The 26,149-nt window shown below is 35.4% G+C and overlaps 1 protein-coding gene across 2 annotated transcripts in view; it reads left to right on the top strand.

The window, feature by feature from the left end:
• Positions 1-19,317, top strand: part of LOC149797184 (uncharacterized) — a 57,343-nt gene extending 38,026 nt beyond the window's left edge. The window contains exons 2-4 of one of the 2 annotated variants that reach the window (XM_089960362.1): positions 14,913-14,979; positions 17,655-17,788; positions 18,903-19,317. In XM_089960362.1, the coding sequence (XP_089816488.1) occupies positions 14,944-14,979; positions 17,655-17,788; positions 18,903-19,095 (363 nt within the window). In that variant the 5' untranslated portion in view covers positions 14,913-14,943 and the 3' untranslated portion in view covers positions 19,096-19,317. The remainder of the gene's footprint in view (positions 1-14,912; positions 14,980-17,654; positions 17,789-18,902) is intronic. The other variant, XR_016421500.1, reaches the window with a different exon arrangement.
• The last annotated feature ends 6,832 nt before the right edge of the window (positions 19,318-26,149 follow it).

The raw sequence follows: 26,149 nt of genomic DNA, 5'->3' as shown, positions 1-26,149 counted from the left end.
TTCTGCTTCGTTTCGTTGTTTGGCTCGGTCGGAACGTTGAATAGTGTTCCAGGTTCTTTTCCATTCTACCGTGTCGTTCTTGTTGGCATAGGTTCGTCCCACCACGATGGCACGGGCTAAACACATCTGGTCATAAGGGTTGTTAATTCGGACGAGACTCGTTTTGGTGTTGCGAAGGTCGTCCACCAATAACATCTTTTTGCGTCCAGTCCCTTGAGGAGGAGAGACGTGGGTCATGTCCAGTGTGGCTTTACCATCGGTGATGTCAAACTGATCATTAGATTGTTGTACGTGTTGAATCTTGTCCATGACTTTGGAAGCAGTCAATTCTGCAGGGGTGCTAAACTCGATCCAAACAGGGGATTTCAAACCGTCGTGTTGTATGGAAAGTCTCAAGCGATCGTCTTCTTTGGGTTGACATTGTCGCTTGAGTGCAGTGAGCAAAGAATCCCACACCTCAGTGATGAACACTTCTGCTTTCTCTAACGGCACTTCAGCCTTGAAATCTTTAAACTTCACTGTGTATTTGTAAGCCGTGGTTCTAAATTTTCTAGAGGAGCGCTTTTCCGTCTCTCGAATGGAATAGTACTTTTCAGGGTTGACTAAAGGTGGTGAACTTGGTTTAGAGGGTTCGGATTCTGGTTCACTCATGTCCTCTTCAAAATCACTGGCATGAATTTGTGCCAAGATTTCAGCCCTGGTACGAGGCGATAGATCACGTTTCTGCCTCTTACTTTCTTCTTTCTTCTCGAATGAATGGGATCGTTTCATCTTGAAAGCAAAAAGTCAAATGACTCAAGTTCAAACACCATAAGCTACTTTATAGTCATAGCAGACCAGCGTATATAAAAGGGTGTGTGTCTTGTCCTTTCACTATTCATTTCACTCTCAAGCCGAGCACAACGATGGAAGAGACTAACCAGATGGAACGTTTCGTCAGAGCTTTGCGAGGGGTCATTAGAAAATTCTCTTCAGACCAGCCTACGGACTACTCTCCTTCCTTTCGAGATAAAAGTCAAGATACTTGCTATATCTGTCAGAAGAAAGGGCATTGGTCTTCAGAGTGTCCAGACCGTCAAAAACGAACAAAAACAGGGACTAAAAAAGACAAAAGTCAAGATACCTGTTATTATTGTCAAGAAAAAGGACATTGGTCTCCAGATTGCCCAAAAAAGAAACAAGAGGAGTCAGAAGAAAAGAAGGATTCTTCAGAAGAAGAGAGGGATTCTTCGGAAGAAGAGAGGGATTCTTCAGAGAAAGAAGAGGAAGAAAAAAGACAATTCTATTTACAAGAGGCAAAGAAACAGGAGAAGAAGAAAAGAAGAAGGGAAGAAAATGAGGAAAAGACGGTGAAGAAATTTAAAAAACAGAGAGAGTAAACAAGGAGAAAGAAGAAGTCAATGAACTTTTTATTAAAGTGTTGTGTTGTGAATTGTGAATTGGATTGTAAAAAATGGAGAAAAGAATAAATGAATGATAAAAGGTAAGTGTCTTTGAGTTGTGATTTTAAAATAAGAAGCTACACTCACGCACTCATACACAGACACGTACTATAAGGGTAAAATGGGTGGGGTTTTTTTTTGAGTTATTGGCAAATTGAAATTGTATTTCTTTTCGAGAAATGTGGGTGGCCCTGAAAAGGGCCTTTTTTCTTCATGGTGAAAGGGTGAGTTTAAGCAATCAACTTTAACTGCCTTATGCCTTTGCCACGGCCAAGGCCTACTTCTGGACTGCGTAATGTTGATGATGATGATAATGATTGGGTTGAAATCACTAAGGGTGGTACGGTAGGCTTAGTCACAGGGTTGACGTGTTTAGCTCGGGAAGGTCGTATTCTCTTCGGTCGTGATAAAGAAGTCTGATACATTTGTTTCAGACTTCTTAACTCCGCTAAAATGTCCAACAGTACCGTGACCGTTTGATTTTCACCCTCTTGTTTCTTTGCTGCTACTTCTTCTTGCTGTTGTTTTTTTTCTTACCTCTTCTTCTTGTTGCTGTTGCTGTAGGAGAAAAGCCTGTTCCGCTTCCTTTTGTCGTTGTATAAATTTCTCCAATTCTTCTTTCTGTCTCTGTCTAAAATTCTCCACTTGCGGTAATGAAGAAGGTAACGAAGGTTCCGGAACAAATTCTTGCGAGGAGAGAAAATCCACAAAATCCCAATTCACCTCTTCTGAAAGTAAGTCCGAGTTCCCTTGGGCAGTCTCCCCTGCTGGTGCACCCCAATGGATCGTTTTCTGAGTTTCCGTCATGTTGAATCACTGTCGCATAGATTGACTGCACACAAGCGCTAGCGAATCTATATAGACTACGTGACGTCACAGACTGCACTCTTCGGATTGGATGCGAGCTGACTGAATTCTGTAACGCGTGTTCGGATTGGTGAATGAACTCAATCCGTTTCAATCCTTCCTGTACCTATAAATAAGCGCCGTTCACTGCATTGATTCACCTATTCTCGGAGTCTCAACATGTGGACAGACGTTGAATCTTCAACCCTTGTGTCAACAATGATGTTCAGGACGGACATGCTCATGTATGTCCGATCCAAGTGGACCGTTGTCCACAGGACCAACAGCAGCCTGTGGATAAGAAGAGTCTATATAGAGAGACAAGGTTGCCTCAAGAGGACTCTGATGTATGGCCCTGCTGTAAGACGAAGTTTGAGGAAAAGAAGATGTCGCAAATGCCCTTTATGTTAAGGGCATATTAACATAAACCAAAGGCCCTTTTCAGGGCCAGCCATATATCTCGAAAAGAGATAGCCTTTCCATTGCCTACCCCTTTTATTTAAAATTTAAAAAAAAAAAATCCCATGTTAAATTCCCTTTGTCCGTAGATTGTCTCACGATTTATTCCCATGTTAAATTCCCCTTGTACGTAGAGTGTCCCACGATTTATTCCCATGTTAAATTCCCTTGTACGTAGATTGTCCCACGATTTATTCCCATGTTAAATTCCCTTGTACGTAGAGTGTCCCACGATTTTTCGCCATGTTAAATTTCCATTGTACGTAGAGTGTCCCAAGGGGTTCTGTAATGCTAATTCCCATTGTACGTAGGGTATCCCCCTTCACTACTATAGTATGTATAAAACCTCTCATGTGCTGAAAATAGAGACAGGTAGGGATAGCAGGATTGAGAGAAATAATAGGTATTGTGAACTTAGCCGGAAAAATAATGTTTATTTGCTAGAAGCTGAATTCCATTTTGTTTGTGTTTGTCCAGCTTACAACCGTATAAGAAAGAAATACTTCAATGAAGTTTATTATCTCTTTCCGTCTGTAGAAGAATGTGTATTCCTAATGAGTCATATCAATATAGTAATTACACGAAATCTTTCGTACTACCTTAATCTGGCTTTCGTCTTAGAAAATCTTTGATAATTCAAACGAATGGTGAATTATGTACTTAGAGGTAGCAACGTATTAATAAAATAATGCACCGATTACTGGAAATTATGAATCTATACTCATGATGAGCACCGTTTACCTTTAAATATTTTATAAATATCTTACTATGAATCATAGCAGGATTGAGAGAAATAATATGTATTGTTATTTAACTTTTTTACTTCGTTAACTTCTTTACTTATAAAAATGGTACTAACAGCTGCCTCGCTAAGCGTTCAGCATTAACAGGTTAATGTTAGGACTGGTCGACCAGGTGTCAGGATAATGTGACTGGGTGGGATATGATGCTACATGTATGCGGCATGATACCCCGATGCTGGACATCACTATAAACTGCCATACTGCAGACATCGTTGCGATATGCCTGAAAAAAATTGTTAAAGCTACGTTAAAAATCTAAATCACACATGCACACACACGCATTTAACTTCTTTAAACCATAGCGCACATTATATTTACGTGTATTTTGTAATATGGCCGGTGTCCTAAATTACTGAATAAAGTATTATCATTATTCTTATTATATGTAGGTATATTTATTTACATATTAAGAGTAGAATGCAGATAGTTATAACATGGGTTCTAACTTGGAGCATTTATCAGAAAAGAACGATTAGATTGTCACTAAACATTGCATATGTCCTAAGACTGAAAACGTGTGATTAAGATGCATATAAACCAATTCTGGCCGTTGCCAATTCCAAATCGAAGATGACGGTGGAGTAAAGCAAGGAAACTTGATGTTATATAGCGTTTACTTTCTTCCTGGATCGTAATATACATAACAGCGGTCTATTAACACATTTAAATGTTTTTTAATTATATGATGGAGATGAATAATCTATAGTAGTACAGTCAAATTGTCTGTTTGATAAGCATTTGTAACCGTCAGAGAATAAAATGTGCGAAGGAAATAGTGAAAAGGGTGTTAAATGTTCTCTTCTAGGTGCCTTCGCAACTTAGATGTAGTAAAGCAGGAAAATCAAGCGAGCCTACATAAAATACATTCACTGTTATTGTTTAGTTTGTTTGGTACATGGATTGCCAGAGTACGGCATTGTGGCTTTAGCTAATATTGCATTAGCATGAACCATCTTTAATCATAGTGAGTACCAGAACCTCATTACAAGAGTTCACAACTGTGACATCTATGTCAAGCTCAAGTGACGCTGCTGAAATGTTCTAAGCTAAGCTCATTCTCAAGTTGTCTGTATGCTAGAATCGTCAAACTAGATGATTGCTTTCATTTGTATTCATACCACACTCTTGCAACATTTAAAGGTCACTTGGACCTTTGTATCACATTACATCCTGTAATTAAATCTAGAATCATGAAACCTATTGAGCTGAAGCAACTTGATCAATACTTCACCCTCCCTACAAAAGTAGTGAACAGGTTCCCATGTATCACGCTTCGCTGACTTCTGTGTAATTTTGTTTTAATATAATTTCTCAAGCCCATTCTAAAATTGAAAAAAAAAAACGTATGGAAATACATGCATCTCTGAGTACTTTTATGCTTCTCTACGAGTACTACACCTTTGCAAAGTAAAGATTACCGTTACGTACTTTTGACATTATCTCTTGCTAAGGTTAGGTATCTGAACAACACTTTCCTCTTAATGCTACGTCATTCTGACCCACTTTCCTCTTAATGCTACGTCATTCTGACCCACTTTCCTCTTAATGCTACGTCATTCTGACCCACTTTCCTCTTAATGCTACGTCATTCTGACCCACTTTCCTCTTAATGCTACGTCATTCTGACCCATATTTGCACATATGATGTTATATGTGCAATAATGACGTTTAATTACGGGATGCGGCCCGATTAGTTTTTTTTAATCAAAGTACGACACTGATCCATATTTTTCGTTTCACTGAATTTCGTTTATTTTTGTCTTTGAATAATATATGGAAAGATGTTTTAAGTTTATTTTTCAAGCATTATTTATGCTAAAAGCACTGAACTAGACGATTGTATCATACACATACGATAATAGTGGTTCATATTCATATCCAATTGTTCTGCCCCAGTCTAGAATTTTTGGTTTACCTTGTGACTAAGCTAAGTTTGTCATGTTGTGTAGGTATTATCCTATCTAGAATCATGGACGTCGGTGAGGGAATGTATGCCGATATTCTCCCATTGCATAATTATATTATTACGACTCATTTTTAAAGTTTTTCTGATCTGGCTTGAATTTTGTATTTAATCTAGTATTTCTCAGACACTGTTTATGCTGTAATCGAGAGCTTATTCATGATATGCATCTCATTTATCACCCTGCCACTACAATGAAAGAAATTCATTGCGACCTAGATCCTATCTTGTACAGGCTGTTGACACGTTTTTACGTTTACCTCATGCCACAAGAATCTGTTTCGTGCTGCATCTATACTATTTTACCTATATTCACGAAACTTGGCGAGGAGAGGCAGCTTTATATGTTGTACACATTGTGCAAAACGAGGTAATTGTGACCTATATTTAACGTTTTCTGTGAGTTTGTTGAAATATTGTGTTTAAAGTTCATTTATTGAGTGCACATTATGTTAAAATTATACAACGTAAAAATCGGATATATCTTTGTCAGTATTATGCCCTCACAACCTAAGTCAATGTGGCCTATATTTTTATTCTTTACTGATGGAGGTTGAGTCCATGTGTTAACTTCATCACTGTATGTAATTTATTACAGTGAATTAGAAGAAAGAACATCTCCAACCCATTGTCTTAAAGTTGAAACCTATACCGGAATTCTTTAGCTGACATTGTACATTCATACTTTAATTTAGTTAATTGACTGTTCATTTCACTGTTTTCAGCTTGATTCTGATCTTCCGTTTTTTCTTCTGAGCCCGGTTGTCTAATGCTTTCTTCATTGTTTTTAATTCGCTTTTATCATTCCTTCAAGATTGATTGTTTGAAGGCTCTAATTGCAATTCGCGTCTCATGTCTAACTCTTTTTCTTGACGTAGCACATGTAGCATTTCCCCCATTGATTGCATATCAGGAGATTAAAATCAGTTTCTTGACTTAACCGTTGGCTTGCATCATAATCCAGGTCGCTTTGAATTCCATCCTCTGAAGCTATTTAAACTATGGATATGACAAGAACATTCCAAGCACTGACAGCCTGTGTAGTTATTGTATATATATATATATATATATATATATATATATATATATATATATATATATATATATATATATATATATATATATATATATATATATATATATATATATATATATGAAAGATGAATTATCCACAGTGACATTTAAGTATGAGACCATTTAAACTTCACCAGTGCCAGTTTGATTGTTACTATCTATATTATCGCTATTGCATCTCTAAATAATACAATGCCTCTCCCTGTTAAGTGCACGAGTTTTTAATATTTACATTTACTTAAGGTTATAATACTAATAAATTGGTTACAGTTACTTGTATGTATGAATTTATAAATTCGTACCCAGTATGTGAGTATGGTTATACAAAGAAAATCCCAGGGCAGGCACATTTTTGTATTATGCTGATCTTCTCAGGTAACTTTTCAGGAGGCATGGGATTGTTCCCATCAGTTCGTGTTGAGAAAGCTATGACAATAATAGTTCTGGATATAATGACAGTGTATACATAAACAGCCACCACTGAAATCTTCTTTGACGTAATCCACTATAATGATAGTACTGAAGGAATCTGGACATTTCATATGACTTTGGGTGTAAATTGAGTGCTGACTTAGTCAACCGTTTCCCATTCAATATCTGTACAACTGGCCAACATTGATATACGCACACCTTTGTTTAAACCAGATAGCAAACAGAAGGACCTGCGTATAAAAATACTGAGGGTCTGAGTTGATCGGGCCAGTGAGAAATCTTGAATGATGTTGACTGAAAATGATTTTTGTTTCTTCTCTTGAGCTGCAGACCTATGCCGAAAGATATACTATACTGAGAATGTAGAAAAACAAATATGTATCTTGAACATTTTGAATAGTAATGCCGTAAATATTGAAATAAAAGTTTGATGAGACTAAGATAATGTTCCTCGCTGAAATGAGATTATATATTAAATACATATTGTTGTCAGTATTTATGTATATGTAGAAAAATAATTAATAATATTGCAATTTGCATCCAATTTTCTTTACTGTTTTATATTGTAGTGGTTCTGAAACTGTAAGGTTTAAATTCAGATTTCAAAGTCATCTTGGCAATTTTCAGCCGAATGTTATTTGCTATAATTGTGCAATATGGAAGTTACTTTTATTATTGGTACTGACCAGTAATGAAAGTAGCATGTATACCGGAGGTATTTAAATTCATATCGAATGCTTAATAAATATCGAATTATTTGATAACACTGGACATGTAGATTTTCAAGTTATATGGACTGAACAAATACATTAATGTTGGTAGCTTTGCGACTGTCAACACAGTAAATTTGTATCTTTGGTAATTAACGAGTTAGAAACACTTTGTTACTAAACCAAATGAGAATTCAATAGTCTCTGACCCACCTACAGGAATAAAAAATAACCACGAAGAACTCAATTGAATAAATATTAATTGTTTTAAGTAAACACACTGGTAGCTATGCAGAAATTAATAAAGTATACTTATAACCGATGTACTCATTAAAGTGGAACCATTTTGTTACAGCAACAGCTCTGTAACACAGTTGTAACTGAAATAAATAGGAGTATACTGAAAATTACTCATCCCTCATCCTCCTGTATCAGTTCATCATTATACAGAGAAATCTTAGTACCTTAACTACAGGAATAAAAACAATCTATAAGAACTATTTGCATGAATTGCCTAGAGGAGGCACTGTTCGATCAAACATTTTCATAACTAAGTCACATACCATATTTAATGTTTCGTTTTGTTAATGAAAAGAATATACAATATGTAACATTATCGACATTCGCAAGTGCAGTTTTGATGGTCAGGTAAAATGTCTTTGTCTAATGAGAAGAAAATGTATAAATATTCAGCTCATCTCTCTTCTTTTGCTCAGTGTAAAATAATTTATTGATAGAAATTACTAGTTGCAGAGTAATTTTCATCACTGAATATTACCAAGCAGCATTGTGTTTAAGCTAGAGTGGACACTGGTGCTATCCTAAGACAACAACTTGGTTTGACTGACGAACATGCAGATGAACATAATGAGGGAAATTAAAAAAAGGTTTTCAAAATTACAAATTTGTTGATATAAAACAGCAAAAAATGAAAAGAGAAAAATAAAAACTATTATTTTCAAAACCACAAATTTGTTTGATATACAACAGCGAAAAATGAAAAGATAAATAAAACTATAATTCTAAAATAGCTGTTTGTAATGTAAGAAGGAAATATACAATATGTCACGGATGGTATGCATTCAATGTAGGATTGATGAATAAATCGAAGGATGACGTTTTCGTGAATTTTATCGCGCAGTAACTGTAAAGAGAATATAAGATATGAATGACCTCATAGCGCACTGCAAAAGGATCAGTTTATTGTGTAGTGTCTTGACCAACAATTAGCTCTGGGTTTTAGGTTTAGGTTTTGTTGTCCTTCCCTTCGAAGGAGGTTGGTGTGGTCTGGTCTGTTTCTCTTTTGGAGTCTCTAATTTTGGCACTTGTTGTCGTTTGTCCATAAAGAAAACAGGCCCGTGTGACTTTAAATGTCTCATTTTCTTGTGTTCCAATGGAGTTTTCTTTGTGGGTTCAACTTTGGTCGCTGTTACCTGCATTTCTAGTGGAGCCAATCCAGAATCCTGTTTACTCTTCTTTTCCACCGTCGTGCATAATAATGTATTATTAGCTGGGGTCTCTTCAACCTGCTTCAGTTGTCCAAGTTGCTCGATCTTTCCTTCCATCGGTTGCTGTCCAGGCAGCACAACATATATATCATTGCCATGAGGGAAAGCGTTGCTGCCATCCATATTATAGTCTCCTTCACACTTATGCTTCATCTTATAACATGTCACTGGAATTATATTTTCAAAGCTGTTATTTGGGTAGAGTTCATCTTGATCTCTGTCAGCAGCTGCTGCCTGTGATTTACCTGGAAATTGATAAAATGCTGGATCCTTCAATGATTTGAAAAGATTATAAAAATCTGGATCATTTTAATACTATCAACATGCTATGTCACCTACTATGTTCATACTCTTGGCAGCGACAGGAGAGTACTCCTTTTATTATTTCTATTTTCCATTGTGAAAAACCTGAAATTACCTTGTGTTATCAAACCATAAACTCTTCGGTCAGAAATTCATCTCTTTGCATGAACTAGATGCAGTTTCAACCAGACCACCAGCACTGTAACTTTTATATACTGTTTAAATAATTTTGAAGTAATGTTCAAAATATTAAGTATTCAAACAGTACCTTAATAATATCATTGGAATTAAATGGTGTTATTTAAAGCTACAATTATTTCACAGTTGTTTAAATCTTTTATGTACATCCTTAAAGATTTACCATTTAAATTAAAATAAGATCATTATTCAAACATTACATATAGAATTAAAACACTGTTAATTAGAGGTTCTTAATTTAATTTAGTCTATAAAATATAGAAACGTTATGCATAAAGCAGTTTATGGTCAAATTCTGCGTCAAAATCTTCCTTTATTCAAATCAATTGGATGACAAAGCCATTATTCTAGATACTTGTTATACCGGTTAATGTCATCATTTTTTAAATGAAAATGCTTTTACGAAGATCAGATATTGATTATGTTAGTTATGCAGTGAGTTTAATGGGAAAAAGTAATTTAAAGTGTTTTTTTTTTTATTTTGATGAAATATCATGCTAAAACAAATAGCAGTAGCTATGAAATACATCTAAGCATGAAATATAAATAAGATATTGTCATTAACAGACAGTTGTAAAGTTCTCTCTTATAAACATTTTCATAGTTATAAAAAAAGTTCCAAAAATACACATGTTTTGAGCTATCAAGTAATTGGAACAAACTTTGTCAAATTTTAGTAATGTTTATTCAAGCCATAACCAAAATAGACGTGACCTCTGCCATAGTTAGATTATCAATGAAATTCCTCCACGATACCTCTGTACCTTGCTTTTCAATGAACAAAACGTTTCCTTGTTTTCAACTTTGAATCCGTAGAAAATGTATATTACAATTTCTTGTTTTATAATGTTTATTAACGTTTTAGAAAGGCATTGTCATTATTAACCTAAAATACTGTTTATATAGTATATTCAAATTATTCACCATTCTGCAGTTAAAAAAAATAATGTATATAAGCATATATGCCACAATTAAGATCTTACGAGAACGGCCTTTGTCTTAAGCCCTAAATTTACTGTGATTGACAAATACAAGAGATATATATCGTATTACCTTTGACAATGGATACTGTGTCCAAACATATAAATTCATATACATATGCAAAATCTCATTTTATTTCATCCCAATTTTCTTCCTTGATTATAGGAAACATTTTGGATAAGACCTTTTGTTTAGCTCGGTTCATTTGCAACCTATACAATGCTGTTTATAGTACATCGTCATCACAAACCTTTCTCGATGTGACACATAGTTAAAATTGTACTGATTTTGGTTCAATGTTTTAATTTCAGTTGTTGTTAAGCCCTTTTTATGCCAGAAACGTCAAACACAACGATTGCATGCAACTCTTTCAGTACCATACCCTCGCAACAAACAATGTCACTGCTACCTAACATATTTTCTTGGCTTAAGTTTGAGATAAACTAAAGACCCCATAGGTTTCATTCATCGCGAATATCTAGAGTTATAAATAGAATTATGTAAAGTGGTGAAATGATGCAACTTTATCAGTAGTATCAGTGGTACACATTCATTACAAACGTAAATCATTCTGGTTTAAATTTCACTCTGCATTGACTTTGGTTTAACTTTGTTTCATGTTCATTTCTCAATTAAAGTTAATCTTTAAATAATTAAACTAAATTATTGTTAAAATATGCATTAACATCAAACTCGCACAATAACAGAAGACACAATATGAACTACGTCTGACATTTTACATCCTCGGGTTATGTTTTACCTCTTAGCTTGTGACCACGTGGGCATCCAACTTGTTGGTATTATTCTATCTGTAATCATTAGTTTTATAGAGTCTGTGGATCTCTATAAGTATTACCTCCTTTAGCAGAAATAGATCATGATGTCCCATACTGTATTCTTCAATGACCTTTGTGTTTGATATTCATTTTTTAGGTACGTGTTATACTAGAATTGTCAAATCTTGATGATATGCATCTATGGTATTACCTCACCCTTCCAAGAATGAACCTCATCATAACCTATATCCCATCTTGTACTGGTTTTAGTTACCTCACCCTTCCAAGAATGAAATTAATCATAACCTATATTCCATCTTGTACTGGTTTTAGTTACCTCACCCTTCCAAGAATGAACCTCATTGTAATCTATATTACCTACCTCACCCTTCTAAGAATGAAATTCATCATAACCTATATTACATCTTGTACTGTTTTTAGTTACCTCACCCTTCCGAGAATGAACCTCATTGTAACCTATATTCCATCTTGTACTGGTTTTAGTTACCTCACCCTTCCAAGAATGAAATTCATCATAACCTATATTCCATCTTGTACTGGTTTTAGTTACCTCACCCTTCCAAGAATGAACCTCATTGTAACCTATATTCCATCTTGTACTGGTTTTAGTTACCTCACCCTTCCAAGAATGAAATTCATCATGACCTATATTCCATCTTGTATTGGTTTTAGTTACCTCACCCTTCCAAGAATGAACCTCATTGTAACCTATATTCCATCTTGTACTGGTTTTAGTTACCTCACCCTTCTAAGAATGAACCTCATCATAACCTATATTCCATCTTGTACTGGTTTTAGTTACCTCACCCTTCCAAGAATGAACCTCATCGTAACCTATATTCCATCTTGTGCTGTTTTTAGTTACCTCACCCTTCCAAGAATGAACCTCATCGTAACCTATATTCCATCTTGTACTGGTCTTAGTTACTTCACCCTTCCAAGAATGAACCTCATCATAACCTATATTCCATCTTGTACTAGTTTTAGTTAGGTTTCTGTGTTTTCCTCTTGGCTCCATAAGTTTGTAGAATGCCATATACATATTATTCTAGCTAACAGAATGCATCGTGATAAGATCTACACATATTTTTAAAAAAGGATTAAGTCACACGTATTCATCTTACAATGAATTATTTTGAAAGTTTCTGTTTAAAGTTCATTTAATAGATGAAGTTATACTCGATGTATTAAACTTCTTACCTGGATGCATTTCTGTTAGCGCTGCAAACATTTAAACCACAGCAAGTCAAGGGGACCTATATTTTATGCTTTACTGACATTGGCTAAATATTTGTATTCCGCATAATACCACATTGATGTTTCATCCTATCTTACACATCCTTAAAGAACGTCATAGAAACGCAGTTTGTTCATGTTAATATGAGTTTGTAACGTTTCTTAAAGAAAGTAGTAATTGCAATCAGATTACATGACTTTATGATAAAAATAGTTCTAGAGGAATACATAGTGCATCCAAACACAACCATTGTTATTTTCGCTGATAAAATGGATTATATTGACATTACTCATCAATAGTGGATATTTTCTATTATGCTAGCCAAGTAAGCGTAGGGATATCAAATGTGAGCAATGTAGTATTTGTGCACATTCTCTACAATGTGATAAAAAACTTATTTGTACAAGTTATCAAACGTAAGGAAATGATCATAAGATAATAATTTCTTGTGCCCATTAGGTTCATGATGAGTTGGGAATGACTTTGATAGAAAAAGATTGTTGTTTTTCTCTTAAGCTGAAGACTGATCCCAACACATGGAACTATTTAGGGAATATCGAGAAACCAAAACATATAATGTAAATCTGAACATAGAAATACCTCTGATATTTTAGCACAAAAATATACGAATGGCTCAAAATATTGGCTACAAGGCTTTAAATTAAGTTTACAGCACACGCTAGAAAGCAAGGACAAAGCCTATGAAGAATGCACGGAGAATCATCCCCCTCCATCAGCATTCTTTTCAGGTTTGCTGTAACTATAAGGACTGCATCATTATCAACATGTTTCAAAGTAAGCAAAACATATAATAGAGACATAACTTAACTTTTTTTAAAACAAAAATAAACTGCCAGTTACGTGCATAGGGCATACTTATGCCTAATAAACCACCAAAAAGAGAATAGTTTATGTTAAAAGGTCTTTGTCAACTCTTGGGGCTGGTGTTTTGGTTTTGGGTTCCTCTTGTTCTTCCAAATCAGTCGATTGGACCTTTCCTTTTGACACCTATGTTGTGAACGGTTCGGTAACAGACATCTGTGTTTTGTCTCCGTATTTAATTGAAATACTTTGAACTCCAATTAACAGTTATAATAACCCACATATCACTTTCTTACCAGATGGTGTCACCTCAGGTTCCATCAGTTGATTAAATTGCTGAATCTTTTCTTCCAACTGGTGTTTTATTTCCACTAAATTCGATATGTCAATGTCAATTGTATCACGGGAAACCTGACCGCATTCCGTGACGGATTCTTCCTGCTCCTCCAGTACCATTTCAAACTTTAGCCGTTGGTGTAGATTTTGCAGCCACCTGTGTGTTTGGGCGAGTTCTTCTTGGTATGAGTCATGACACACATACTGGGATTTACCTGCAATTATTAGGCAAATCTCAAATGGTTGAATTCCTTTCAGTAATATGATGTGTCAGATGTACTGTGCAAAGTTTTGCTTGCGATCCATGTTTCATTGTTCTTTATTGTGCAGAATCTAAACTATGTACAGCAGTAACCATGATGGACATCGAAGCATCGAACATGCGTGATATTTTATCATTAAAATTTCCGCCGATATTATACATATTTATAAAGTTTCAGATATTATATTTCTCAACTATCAAATAGATGCAAAAGCTTTCTCTTAAATTAAGATGCATTGTTTAATCAAGTCATGGCCAAAATAGAAGTGACCTTTGTCACAGTTTGGTAATCATTTCAACTCCAGATAGTGATAAGAATCGTTAGCACTCCAAGACTAATGAAATATGGTTTTTAGGGATGTACAAAATGCATCTGAAGAAGATTTAAAGAACGCTGAATGTTACGAAGAAGGAAAACATATAGGACATCGGCGTTTGTCACTCTGTAATAGTATTATTTTGCATAGAATCGTGTAACTTGTGTGGGCGCCCATGTTGACCATGTTGATGAGTACTAATACTTCATCATGTGGCTCAAGATTACAATTCAACGCCTTTGTTTAAGTTGTGCGATGTAAATTTTCTAGATATAGAGTCATCAAACTAGACGACTATATGCAGGTCTATAATTATCAAACTCCTACATAAAAGGTCAGTATAATTGTACATTTGAAATTTAATTGCCGTAGGTTAAGTATTTGGTCTCATAATAATATCGACTTGTTTGCGTTGTCTATAGATACCGGGATTCATTGAATCTTTGGGAGAAGATGCACCTTGTTTGGTACTACACACTCAAGTCAAAAGTACGTGAATGTGGGTTATATCTACGCTTCACTGACTTGGTTTTAAGTTTGCTATATGTTTGTTTCTCTAGCACTCCTTAGGTTATATAACTAGATGGTTGTGTTTCTATTATTGTCACTTTCTTGCAACAAAAGGGTCAGTATAACCTATATTTCATATTGTACTGACTTAGGTTAATTGTTCTCCGTTTAGCTTATGCCCATATACATTTTCGAAATGTTTTGTAGGTACTATGCGATCTAATATAAGGAAACTTGGTAAAAAGGTTATCATAAAGAGCAATGGGAAATGCCCACGTTCCATACTTTACGCTTTGTTTTTGATCTTTTCTCAGGAACTGTTGATGACACGCATCATCGCTAGTACTAAACCCTTAACACAAAGGTGACTTCTTGTGATCTAAATTTCATATTTATTAGCATTTTTTAAGTTTCCATTTTCAGCTTATTACAAAATGTGTTTTGGGAAAGTTTCGTGCATGGTGTCGTACTCAAAACCATTAAATTTGGTAAGTGTATGCATTTGATAAATAGTACAGCATTATTGTGAAATGACTTATTTGCGAACCAATATTCATACAGTATTAACGTTTAATTTGTACTCACATAAAATAATTATTTGCATTTGGTTCATTTTCACAGAAAATATTCTCTACTTCAGTACATATACATATTACAAGCTTAGCCTTTCTTGTCAAGTGAGGTTAATAAATGTTCCATATTACTAATTGTTTATAATATATTATGATGGGATATCGTCCACAGGGGAGGGACCAACACTTTATGGGGGGGGGGGTGTCTTTCGAATCAGTATCAGTATCTGTTGAGCTTATATATTTATATAATGGCCATACCGTCAAATCTGTCCAAAGGCTCACCTGTGTACAGCGGCCCAATCTTCACAACGGCCACTCAAGTTCACACACTTTATAAATAGCACTGATGTGTTTCCTAACCAAACAATGGTTACACCCTGCCTAAAGCAGTCACTGGAACGTTACAGCAGTGACCGCTCCAAATATGCAAATTAAACACTTTTTTTAGGAGTAATGCGTTGTTTAGATAAAAAAAACTTATGAGTCCATGTTTAGTCGTTTCATATCGTGGTTGTACTTACCATACTCCGGTAACACGGTCGGTCAAACTCACGATGTAGCATGTTGGCTTCGAAAGCAAGGAAGTTATTATCCTTACAGCTGAGAATCGAATCAATTTGTTTTGCTTGATGGTTAGAAAAGTAGTTGTGCTATCGCAGCAGAATGGTGTAGTAGTAATGTGATTGAGTATATAGAATAAATGATTAGCTTGCATCCATTTCATGTGAGGCTTAATCTGTAGTTGATAATCAATATAATTACTGGTGAGGCTTAATCTGCAGTTGATAATCCATGTAATTACGTAAGTGAGGTTTAATCTGCAGTTATCAATCAATGTAATTATTGATGCATAAACTATGCCTATAAAAGTGAACAGAGTGGTTGTCACACAACATAGTGTTTCTCACACAAAGATTAATAAAAAATGGATTTGAAATGATATTAGTTTCTGAAGTATATTTTAAGAACGATGACTTTGAAAGGAAATAAAATGTAGGACACCTTCTTTGATACAAAGGAAAGTTATGTTTTTCTTTATTATTTTGTGCTTTTATGCCCTATTCCAGTGGACGAAATTTCTTCATCAACGTTGCTTACATATTAATTTATTTTATGTATGATAATTAATGTTGAGATTGGCTACTGGAGACTTCTGAAAAGCTTCGTATATGCAATTTATATAATCATTGATTACATTCTGATCTACGTTATGCGATCAATATTATGCATGCACGTGAACAATATCCATATTATGCCTGCACGAGATCAATATCAATATTATGCCTGCACGTGAACAATATCCATATTATGCCTGCACGAGATCAATATCAATATTATGCCTGCACGTGAACAATATCCATATTATGCTTGAACGTGAACAATATCAATAGTATGCTTGTACGTGAACAATATCAATATTATGCCTGCACGTGAACAATATCCATATTATGCTTGCACGTGAACAATATCAATAGTATGCCTGTACGTGAACAATATCAATATTATGCCTGCACGTGAACAATATTCATATTATGCCTGCACGTGAACAATATCCATATTATGCTTGCACGTGAACAATATCAATGGTATGCCTATACGTGAACAATATCAATATTATGCCTGCAAGTGAACACTATCAGTGATCAGATTAGAGGATCTATAGTATTTGTTTTTCGTTGTTCAATGTTTTTCTACAACTTTAATTTTAACTATTCAGCTGCATTCTATTTCGTCTCCAGCGAGTTGTTTTTCAGTTCAAGCTTATACTCGAGGTCGTCAAATGAGATTGCGATTTCCTAATTTAGTTTGATTAGCTCAGTATTTAGTTCACTGTTAAAATCGCTATTGTCTGAGTTGCTCTAACGTCAAAACACATTCGTGCTTCATTTATTCGGCTTTTTCGTAAAATATCACACGTGGCTTTGTTCCCCTTCTTCCAGTAAAATTGTTTGCACACACGGAGCTGTTCCATAAACATTATTATTCATTTGATATTCAGGCAGATGGAAAAGCCATTGTAAAGTGCCATGTGTCACGCTGAGTGTTTAAATTTAGACTTTGTCTTTTCTTAAACTCTAGGTCAAGTGGAATTCCATTCTCTACAGCTATTTAAAATGTAAAAAAGCAGCAATTTGTACAAAAGAAGATGAGAAAAGACCCCCAAAATGGACTATGCGATTTTTCTATCGACAGGATAGATGCAGCATTTCCAGGTACGTTAAAGTATGACTCTGCTTAAGAATTCAAACATGCGAAGTGTAACTAATGCTACCTGCCATTACTGTGTCATTGTTGCATTTTGAAATAGAGCACGTTATTTTAAACGAAACAGTGTCACCATTGTTTCATTCCATTAAGTTCGTAACATGTTCATTTGCTAAAGGTTATATTACAAAGAATAAGTTCTATGTGTTTTGTATATCTGAATTCCTCTTTTCAAATCCATTAATTGTATGTATGGTTATATAATGGTTATCACCAAAGGGTCAATAACTGTGTTTTCGATATCAATTTCTGTAAACATCGATCGAATAAGAAGGATTGTTTGTTACAATCTGAAAGAGCACACCATATTAGAGAATAGTCTCAATGCAGAAACCATGCTTTTCACTTTGATCTCAGTAAATAAATTTAATATAGATGTTTTATCGTTGCTATTACGTCATAGATGAAAGGAATATAGATACAAAATAAAAGTTTATAAAGAAAGAACTGGACAGATAATATGCCATGGCTGCAAAAATAAATTAAATATTTTTTTTCATAAACACATTAAATTATGAAGTTCGTGTCAGATTTCATCTTATCTAAACTGTGAAGACGGCATTATCACAGTGCGTATTAGAAAAGACAATTATCTTGTAAAATTTGATTATACCACCTGTGTATATTTTTCTAGATAATAGATACATAATTAAAGCTTTCTAAAAGACGAATGATTCTTGGCTACGGCTACAGCTTAGGGAATAATGTACCTAATAAAGCCCTACAAAAATCTCACCTTTTGAGGGGAAGTCTTTTGGGGATCTTATATTTTACTCTTGGCGCTGGTGTTTTAGCTCTAGGGTTTACAGTTATTCTAAATTTAGCCCCTTGTTCTTTGGGGTGTTTCCCTTTTTGGAACAGCTAAAATAGGGAATATACGTCTATGTGGAAAGGGAAATTTTACATGTTTATGTGGTTACTTAATATAGATCATCTCGTCTCTAATTTACATTTTTCTTTATTACCTATGCATCTTAATTTCGTACCAGATTGTGTCACCTCAACTAGCTTCAGTTGCTCATATTGCTGAATCTTTTCTTCCAACTTTTGTTTTCTCTTCAGTAAATTAGATACGTCAGTGTCAATTGTATCACGGGAAATCGGACTACAATCCATACAAGAGTCTCCATGTCTATCATGGCCCATTTCAATCTGTAGCCGCTGGTGTAGCGTTTCCAACCACCTGTGTGCTTGGGAGAGTTCATCTTTGGATTTGTCATCAGTCCCTGGCTGGTCTTTAACTGTAAACATTTGAAACAGTTCAAATCGTTAGTACTTTCAGCAACATGTTGTGTCAAACTTAAAGTGAACACTTTAGCCTGTAGCCTATGTTTTATTTATCGTCTTATGTTCAAAAATGTAAACGACGCATAGGTCATGATAGAAACAAAAATTGTCGTCTTTCAGAAATGATGGTCCTTACATGAATCAGATGCAATTAAAATCAGTCCATCAACATTTTTGACTTTCATGTATTTTTTACCTGTACAAATAATATTATCTTAATTTAAAAAATATCCATGTCATTCAAAACTTTTTGTTTCAAGCTACAATTCGTTCCCTGACTTTAAATCGTTATGTAGAAATGTAAAGATATTTTTTTAAAATTCTGCAATCACCGGAAATATTTGGAAATATGTTATTAAATATTGAATTATAAAAGAATTAATAAGCTATAAACAGTTTTGAATTTATTATATTATAAATGCTCCTTTCAGAAATGTTTACGAGATTTAAAACTTTGCATCTTTGAATAGTCTTTTCTTAAATTAATCCAAAAATAACTTTTTGACCACATCCAGAACTGGAATATCAGTTCAACCTTTCAAATAATTATCATCTTACTATTTGGAAATACCTTTGTCTTGATTAAAACTTTGAATCTCTCAGAAAATGTTTATAAGAATCTATTTTCTAGGATGATTGCCACCAATTTTCTAGAAAGCGGTCCATTATTTATAAGCATAAAATATTGTTCCAGATCTTAATGCATTTGTCACGTTTGTATAACGGAAAGAAAACTAATATGAATAAGACAAGCTTTAACAATTCATATCTATCTATAATGAACTTGCATCAAACTGATTCGTTAGGCCACAGTGGTTTACACTGAATTCCAGAAAAAGAGACTTCTATTGTATTAGCTTCAGAGTCGGGGTCAGCGTTTGCTTTCACGGCTATGAATATATATGTGTGTTCCGCAACATATCTCAACGCTTTTTCTTTGCAGATGATATACAACAGGTTGTAATGGGTTTCAAAGCAGCTACATGTTGGGGAGAGGGCTAAACGGGTTCACTTTCTATATGTGTGTACATTATGCTTGCATTCTTGGTTACGCTTTTCCGTGTAACTCGTATTACTTGCACTCTGTATCCATATTGTTATATCTTGCGTCATGAAACTTGTGAGTAGCTCGATGCTTACGGTAATATCCTATATATAATGATGAAGCTTGGTAAGTGGGTTCTTATGGTCCATAGTTTACGCATTACTTATTTAAATTAAATTTTGTGTCTAAACATCACGTCTCGGGCACCTTTGATGCTAGAATGTCAAAGTTGTTAATGATATGCATCTTTGCTAGTACCACACCCTTACAACAAAAGAAGCTCATCATGTCCTGTATCATCCATTATCCAATGAAATCGCTGCAAAACGAGTATTTGGCATGCTTTGCGTATACCATCACATAAAAAGTTATGAAACTTGGCGAGTACAGGCATCTTGTTAAATACTAAAACATTACTGTATATAGGTATTGTGAACTACTTCTCATGCTTCAGTGACGTTATTATTATTTAGTGTTGTACTTTCATGAGTTGATTATTTGTATTTTGTTCATTACTATCTAGATTCGTCTAGAGTAGAATGTACACAGAAGTTCTTTTTCTGTATGCCTCTCATACGACACCTCAGCTGTTGCTGGTAATCAAAGAAAACACTGACGTACACGGCGTATGCCTCTTATGATGATCATATTGGCAAGAAAACACTGACGTACACGGCCTGTTCCTCTTATGATGATCATACTGGCAAGAAAACACTGATGTACACGGCCTGTTCCTCTTACGATGATCATACTGGCAAGAAAACACTGATGTACACGGCCTGTTCCTCTTACGATGATCATACTGGCAAGAAAACACTGACGTACACGGCCTGTTCCTCTTATGATGATCATACTGGCAAGAAAACACTGACGTACACGGCCTGTTCCTCTTACGATGATCATGCTGGCAAGAAAACACTGATGTACACGGCCTGTTCCTCTTATGATGATCATACTGGCAAGAAAACACTGATGTACACGGCCTGTTCCTCTTACGATGATCATACTGGCAAGAAAACACTGATGTACACGGCCTGTTCCTCTTATGATGATCATACTGGCAAGAAAACACTGACGTACACGGCCTGTTCCTCTTACGATGATCATACTGGCAAGAAAACATTGATGTACACGGCCTGGTCCTCTTATGATGATCATACTGGCAAGAAAACACTGACGTACACGACCTGTTCCTCTTATGATGATCATACTGGCAAGAAAACACTGACGTACACGGCCCGTTCCTCTTACGATGATCATACTGGCAAGAAAACACTGATGTGCACGGCCTGGTCCTCTTATGATGATAATACTGGCAAGAAAACACTGATGTACACGGCCTGTTCCTCTTACGATGATCATACTGGCAAGAAAACACTGATGTGCACGGCCTGGTCCTCTTATGATGATAATACTGGCAAGAATACACTGACGTACACGGCCTGTTCCTCTTACGATGATCATACTGGCAAGAAAACACTGATGTACACGGCCTGGTCCTCTTACGATGATCATACTGGCAAGAAAACACTGACGTACACGGCCTGTTCCTCTTATGATGATAATACTGGCAAGAAAACACTGACGTACACGGCCCGTTCCTCTTACGATGATCATACTGGCAAGAAAACACTGATGTGCACGGCCTGGTCCTCTTATGATGATAATACTGGCAAGAAAACACTGATGTACACGGCCTGTTCCTCTTACGATGATCATACTGGCAAGAAAACACTGATGTGCACGGCCTGGTCCTCTTATGATGATAATACTGGCAAGAATACACTGACGTACACGGCCTGTTCCTCTTACGATGATCATACTGGCAAGAAAACACTGATGTACACGGCCTGGTCCTCTTACGATGATCATACTGGCAAGAAAACACTGACGTACACGGCCTGTTCCTCTTACGATGATCATACTGGCAAGAAAACACTGATGTACACGGCCTGTTCCTCTTATGATGATCATACTGGCAAGAAAACACTGACGTACACGGCCTGTTCCTCTTACGATGATCATACTGGCAAGAAAACATTGATGTACACGGCCTGGTCCTCTTACGATGATCATACTGGCAAGAAAACACTGACGTACACGACCTGTTCCTCTTATGATGATCATACTGGCAAGAAAACACTGACGTACACGACCTGTTCCTCTTATGATGATCATACTGGCAAGAAAACACTGATGTGCACGGCCTGGTCCTCTTATGATGATCATACTGGCAAGAAAACACTGACGTACACGGCCTGTTCCTCTTACGATGATCATACTGGCAAGAAAACACTGATGTACACGGCCTGGTCCTCTTATGATGATAATTCTGGCAAGAAAACACTGACGTACACGGCATATGCCTCTTATGATGATCATACTGGCAAGAAAACACTGACGTACACGGCCTGGTCCTCTTATGATGATCATACTTGCAAGAAAACACTGATGTACACGGCCTGGTACTCTTATGATGATAATACTGGCAAGAAAACACTGATGTACACGGCCTGGTACTCTTATGATGATAATACTGGCAAGAAAACACTGATGTACACGGCCTGTTCCTCTTACGATAATCATACTGGCAAGAAAACACTGACGTACACTTCCTGGTCCTCTTACGATGATCATACTGGCAAGAAAACACTGATGTACACGGCCTGTTCCTCTTACGATGATCATACTGGTAAGAAAACACTGATGTACACGGCCTGTTCCTCTTATGATGATAATACTGGCAAGAAAACACTGACGTACACGGCCTGTTTCTCTTACGATGATCATACTGGCAAGAAAACACTGACGTACACGGCCTGTTCCTGTTACGATGATCATACTATCGGTCACTTCAAGATTAATCGGATCCGGATTATATGAATGGCCATAACAGCTTTTAAAGCAGAGTTTTAGAATGATGATTTTTGGAATAAAGAAAATACATTGCAGGGCCTCCAAAGTGATATAAAAAAGAATTTTGTTTTTTTAAATGTAATATCTGTTATGCCCTGCCATAGTGAAATTCCTTTCCAGACAATGTCACTTTAATATGACAATCTATGTTTATAATGGCTAACAAAAGACGAACTATGTAATTATTCTTTAATATGTTCTGATCATTCGTTTCCTATTCTGTGAATAGTTTCTGTTTCAATATTTTCTTTGCGAGTTTTAGTTTGCCTTCTCCAATTCCTCCAGTGTTAATTACTTATATTCACCTAAGTTAACGTCGCAGTCATGTATCATTTCTTCCACTTTTCTTACCGTAGCACATGTAAGGTGGCTTCTCTTCAATCAGTAATTGTATAATACAAACTAATAGCAGAGTCAATGTGCTTAGCACGCATGGTCAAATCATCAATGCTATTGTCAATGGTATCAAAGCTGATTGTGTTAAGGCTACGAAAGGGAGCTATACTATCGGCATTGGTATTAATTTAACATTCAGTCAGATGGAATAAAGATCGTGTGCCATATGTCAATCTAAGTGTGTTTTATTTAAATTTATTTATCTTTCGTCAGACTCTATGTCACATGGAAATCCGTTCTCTACAGCTATTTAAAATTTACAAAGCAGCAAGTGACACAACGGATATGAGAAGAATGCTCCAAATAGTTTCAGACTATGCAATTTTTCTATATATAGAATGTCACGGAATAAGGCAAGAAAATAAATTAATGATGCATTGGAACGATTATATGTAACTGATGCCATTGACGCGTACAGCGTTACCTAGATAAGTTTATTGTTTATTTACTTTGACGAGTAGTAACTGAATAAAAGTTGCATCTTGATGTATGTCATTTGCAGCGAAATATCATAGTTCATGATGTGCACGGGTTCTTTAGTCTTGGGTCTTGCATGTGGTTGGTTTTAGTACTTATTAGTTGCATATTCTACGAGCGGGAAATGTGATCCTTGAGAACGTATCGGTTAGACCATACTTTACATACAGTTTACTACAGTCACAGGGCTGGCAGTATGACAGAGTACCTAACAAAATGTTCAACGTGAATGCCAATATAGCGTCATGGTTGGTTACAGGGCAACATTGTTGGAAACGAAGCAACATAGCTGGCAATAAGGCGACATGTTTGACAGCAGAGGAATCTAGCGCTCAAACGAGCAACATATTCCGCAGTAAAGTAAAGTAGTTGGCAAAATAACACAGTGGCCTAATCATAAGAGGACGGAGGGTCAAAATGGTTTGTTCAAAGGATGTTGATTTTAAATTATGCATTTAAATCTTGAACTGTTTTTTTTTTTTTAGGATTGTCAGTGCATATAGTTATATGAACCACACGAATCTTTATTAATAACATGTTCACAGTATCGTGAAAGTAAAATTCATTGGTTGTGCATGACGACGTTAATATTGTATCATTTGTTATTTTTTGTATTCGTCTTTTAGATTAATGTCATGGCGTGTAAGGCAATGCATAATTAGAGTATACGTGTTTGTTTGTTGTTGATTTCAAATTATTATATTTCTTATCTATTTCATTATTGCATTAACATTTATGGTGAGGGTTTGGGACTCTCATACTTTATTGTCACAATTATTTTATTCGCATACATTGTTCGGTGTTTTCACTTAATCCATATCCATTCGGTTCCGATGCTGTTACGCAGAATCGACGCAGGTACATTAATGTTTGACTCTGCTCAAAATTGAAACATGCAACGTTTGATGAGTGCTACCCATAATGTCAGTATTGCATTGTGAAAAGAGCAGTTTCTTGTAAACGAAACTATGTCATCTTTGTTCTATTCTCATAAGTGTACGAGCTCTTAATATGTTCATATACTAAAGGTTATAAGACAAAGAATTTGTTGGATGTATTTGTATATCAAAATTCGTCTTTTAACATCATTTATTGTATATATAATGAATGTTTCATTTTCTTCTAGGTTATCACGAAGGGTCCACAATTGTATTTACGATCTTACTTTCTGTAAACATTGATCGAATAAGAAAGGATTTTTTTTACAATCTTGAAAGAGCAAACCGTACTAGAAGATATTCAGAAATGCATGTCGTGTTAGCAATTTTCAGCAGAATGATGATTGTTAGAATTGTGCAATATGGAATATTTTTTATTACAGCTATAAACCAGAAATCACATGTTTCACAGATATAACAAAGAGTGAAATATTTCGCGAAAGCAGACGTACGTTTTCAAACTTTTCTGACGGCGTAATTGCATTAAACCAAGATATGCACATACGAGTTTGACTTGATGCAGTAATCTGCATGAATATTATTTGCATACAGTAAGCGCTGTGTTATTAAACATTATCACTGTCAATTCACGCAACTTATGTGTTTTTGCAGGTATTTGCAAAATGAATAAAAGAAAGTACATTAAAAAGTTCAGTACTAATGTAATATATATCTGTTGAAATAATGAGTCATACAGTTGGTTTAATAACTGAATATAATAAGGCTAGCAAGAGCAGAATTTGAACCTATCCTAATATTGTTGATCGTTCTGAATGACGAGCATGAAAACATAAGCAAGTGATGGTCATAATCAATAAAAAGAAAACTATTTTTTAAAAAGTATATTTCTGTTCATTTCAAACCCCCAAATGGTAAAAAGACAGAAAGAAAATATTATAATTCTAATTAGCCATGTATAAACAAGGGAACATATAAACTATCATGGCTGCAACAAATTCAATATTGGACTCGTGATCAAATTAAACGATCAAGTTAGTGTCAAATTTCATCTTGCTGACACCGTAAAGTCAACATAATTATCAAAATGTTTTAAGACAAAATCCTTTTTTTTTCATCGTGAAAGCTTTGAAGATCTGATCTGTAGATTTTGTATATCATGAGACAGATTAAAAGCTGTTAAAATGACAACTGTCTACTGGCTTTAGGCATATGGTTTATAACAAGTACCAAGAACATACTGCAAGAGGATTACTTCAGGGCATGTGTTTTTGAGTAACTCTCGGCGCTGG

Source organism: Sinohyriopsis cumingii, chromosome 6, assembly GCF_028554795.1.
Source record: "Sinohyriopsis cumingii isolate HCF-2022 chromosome 6, ASM2855479v2, whole genome shotgun sequence".
Classification (NCBI taxonomy): domain Eukaryota; kingdom Metazoa; phylum Mollusca; class Bivalvia; order Unionida; family Unionidae; genus Sinohyriopsis; species Sinohyriopsis cumingii.
Note: the sequence above shows the minus strand (reverse complement) of the source record. Positions and strands in the feature narration are given on the sequence as shown.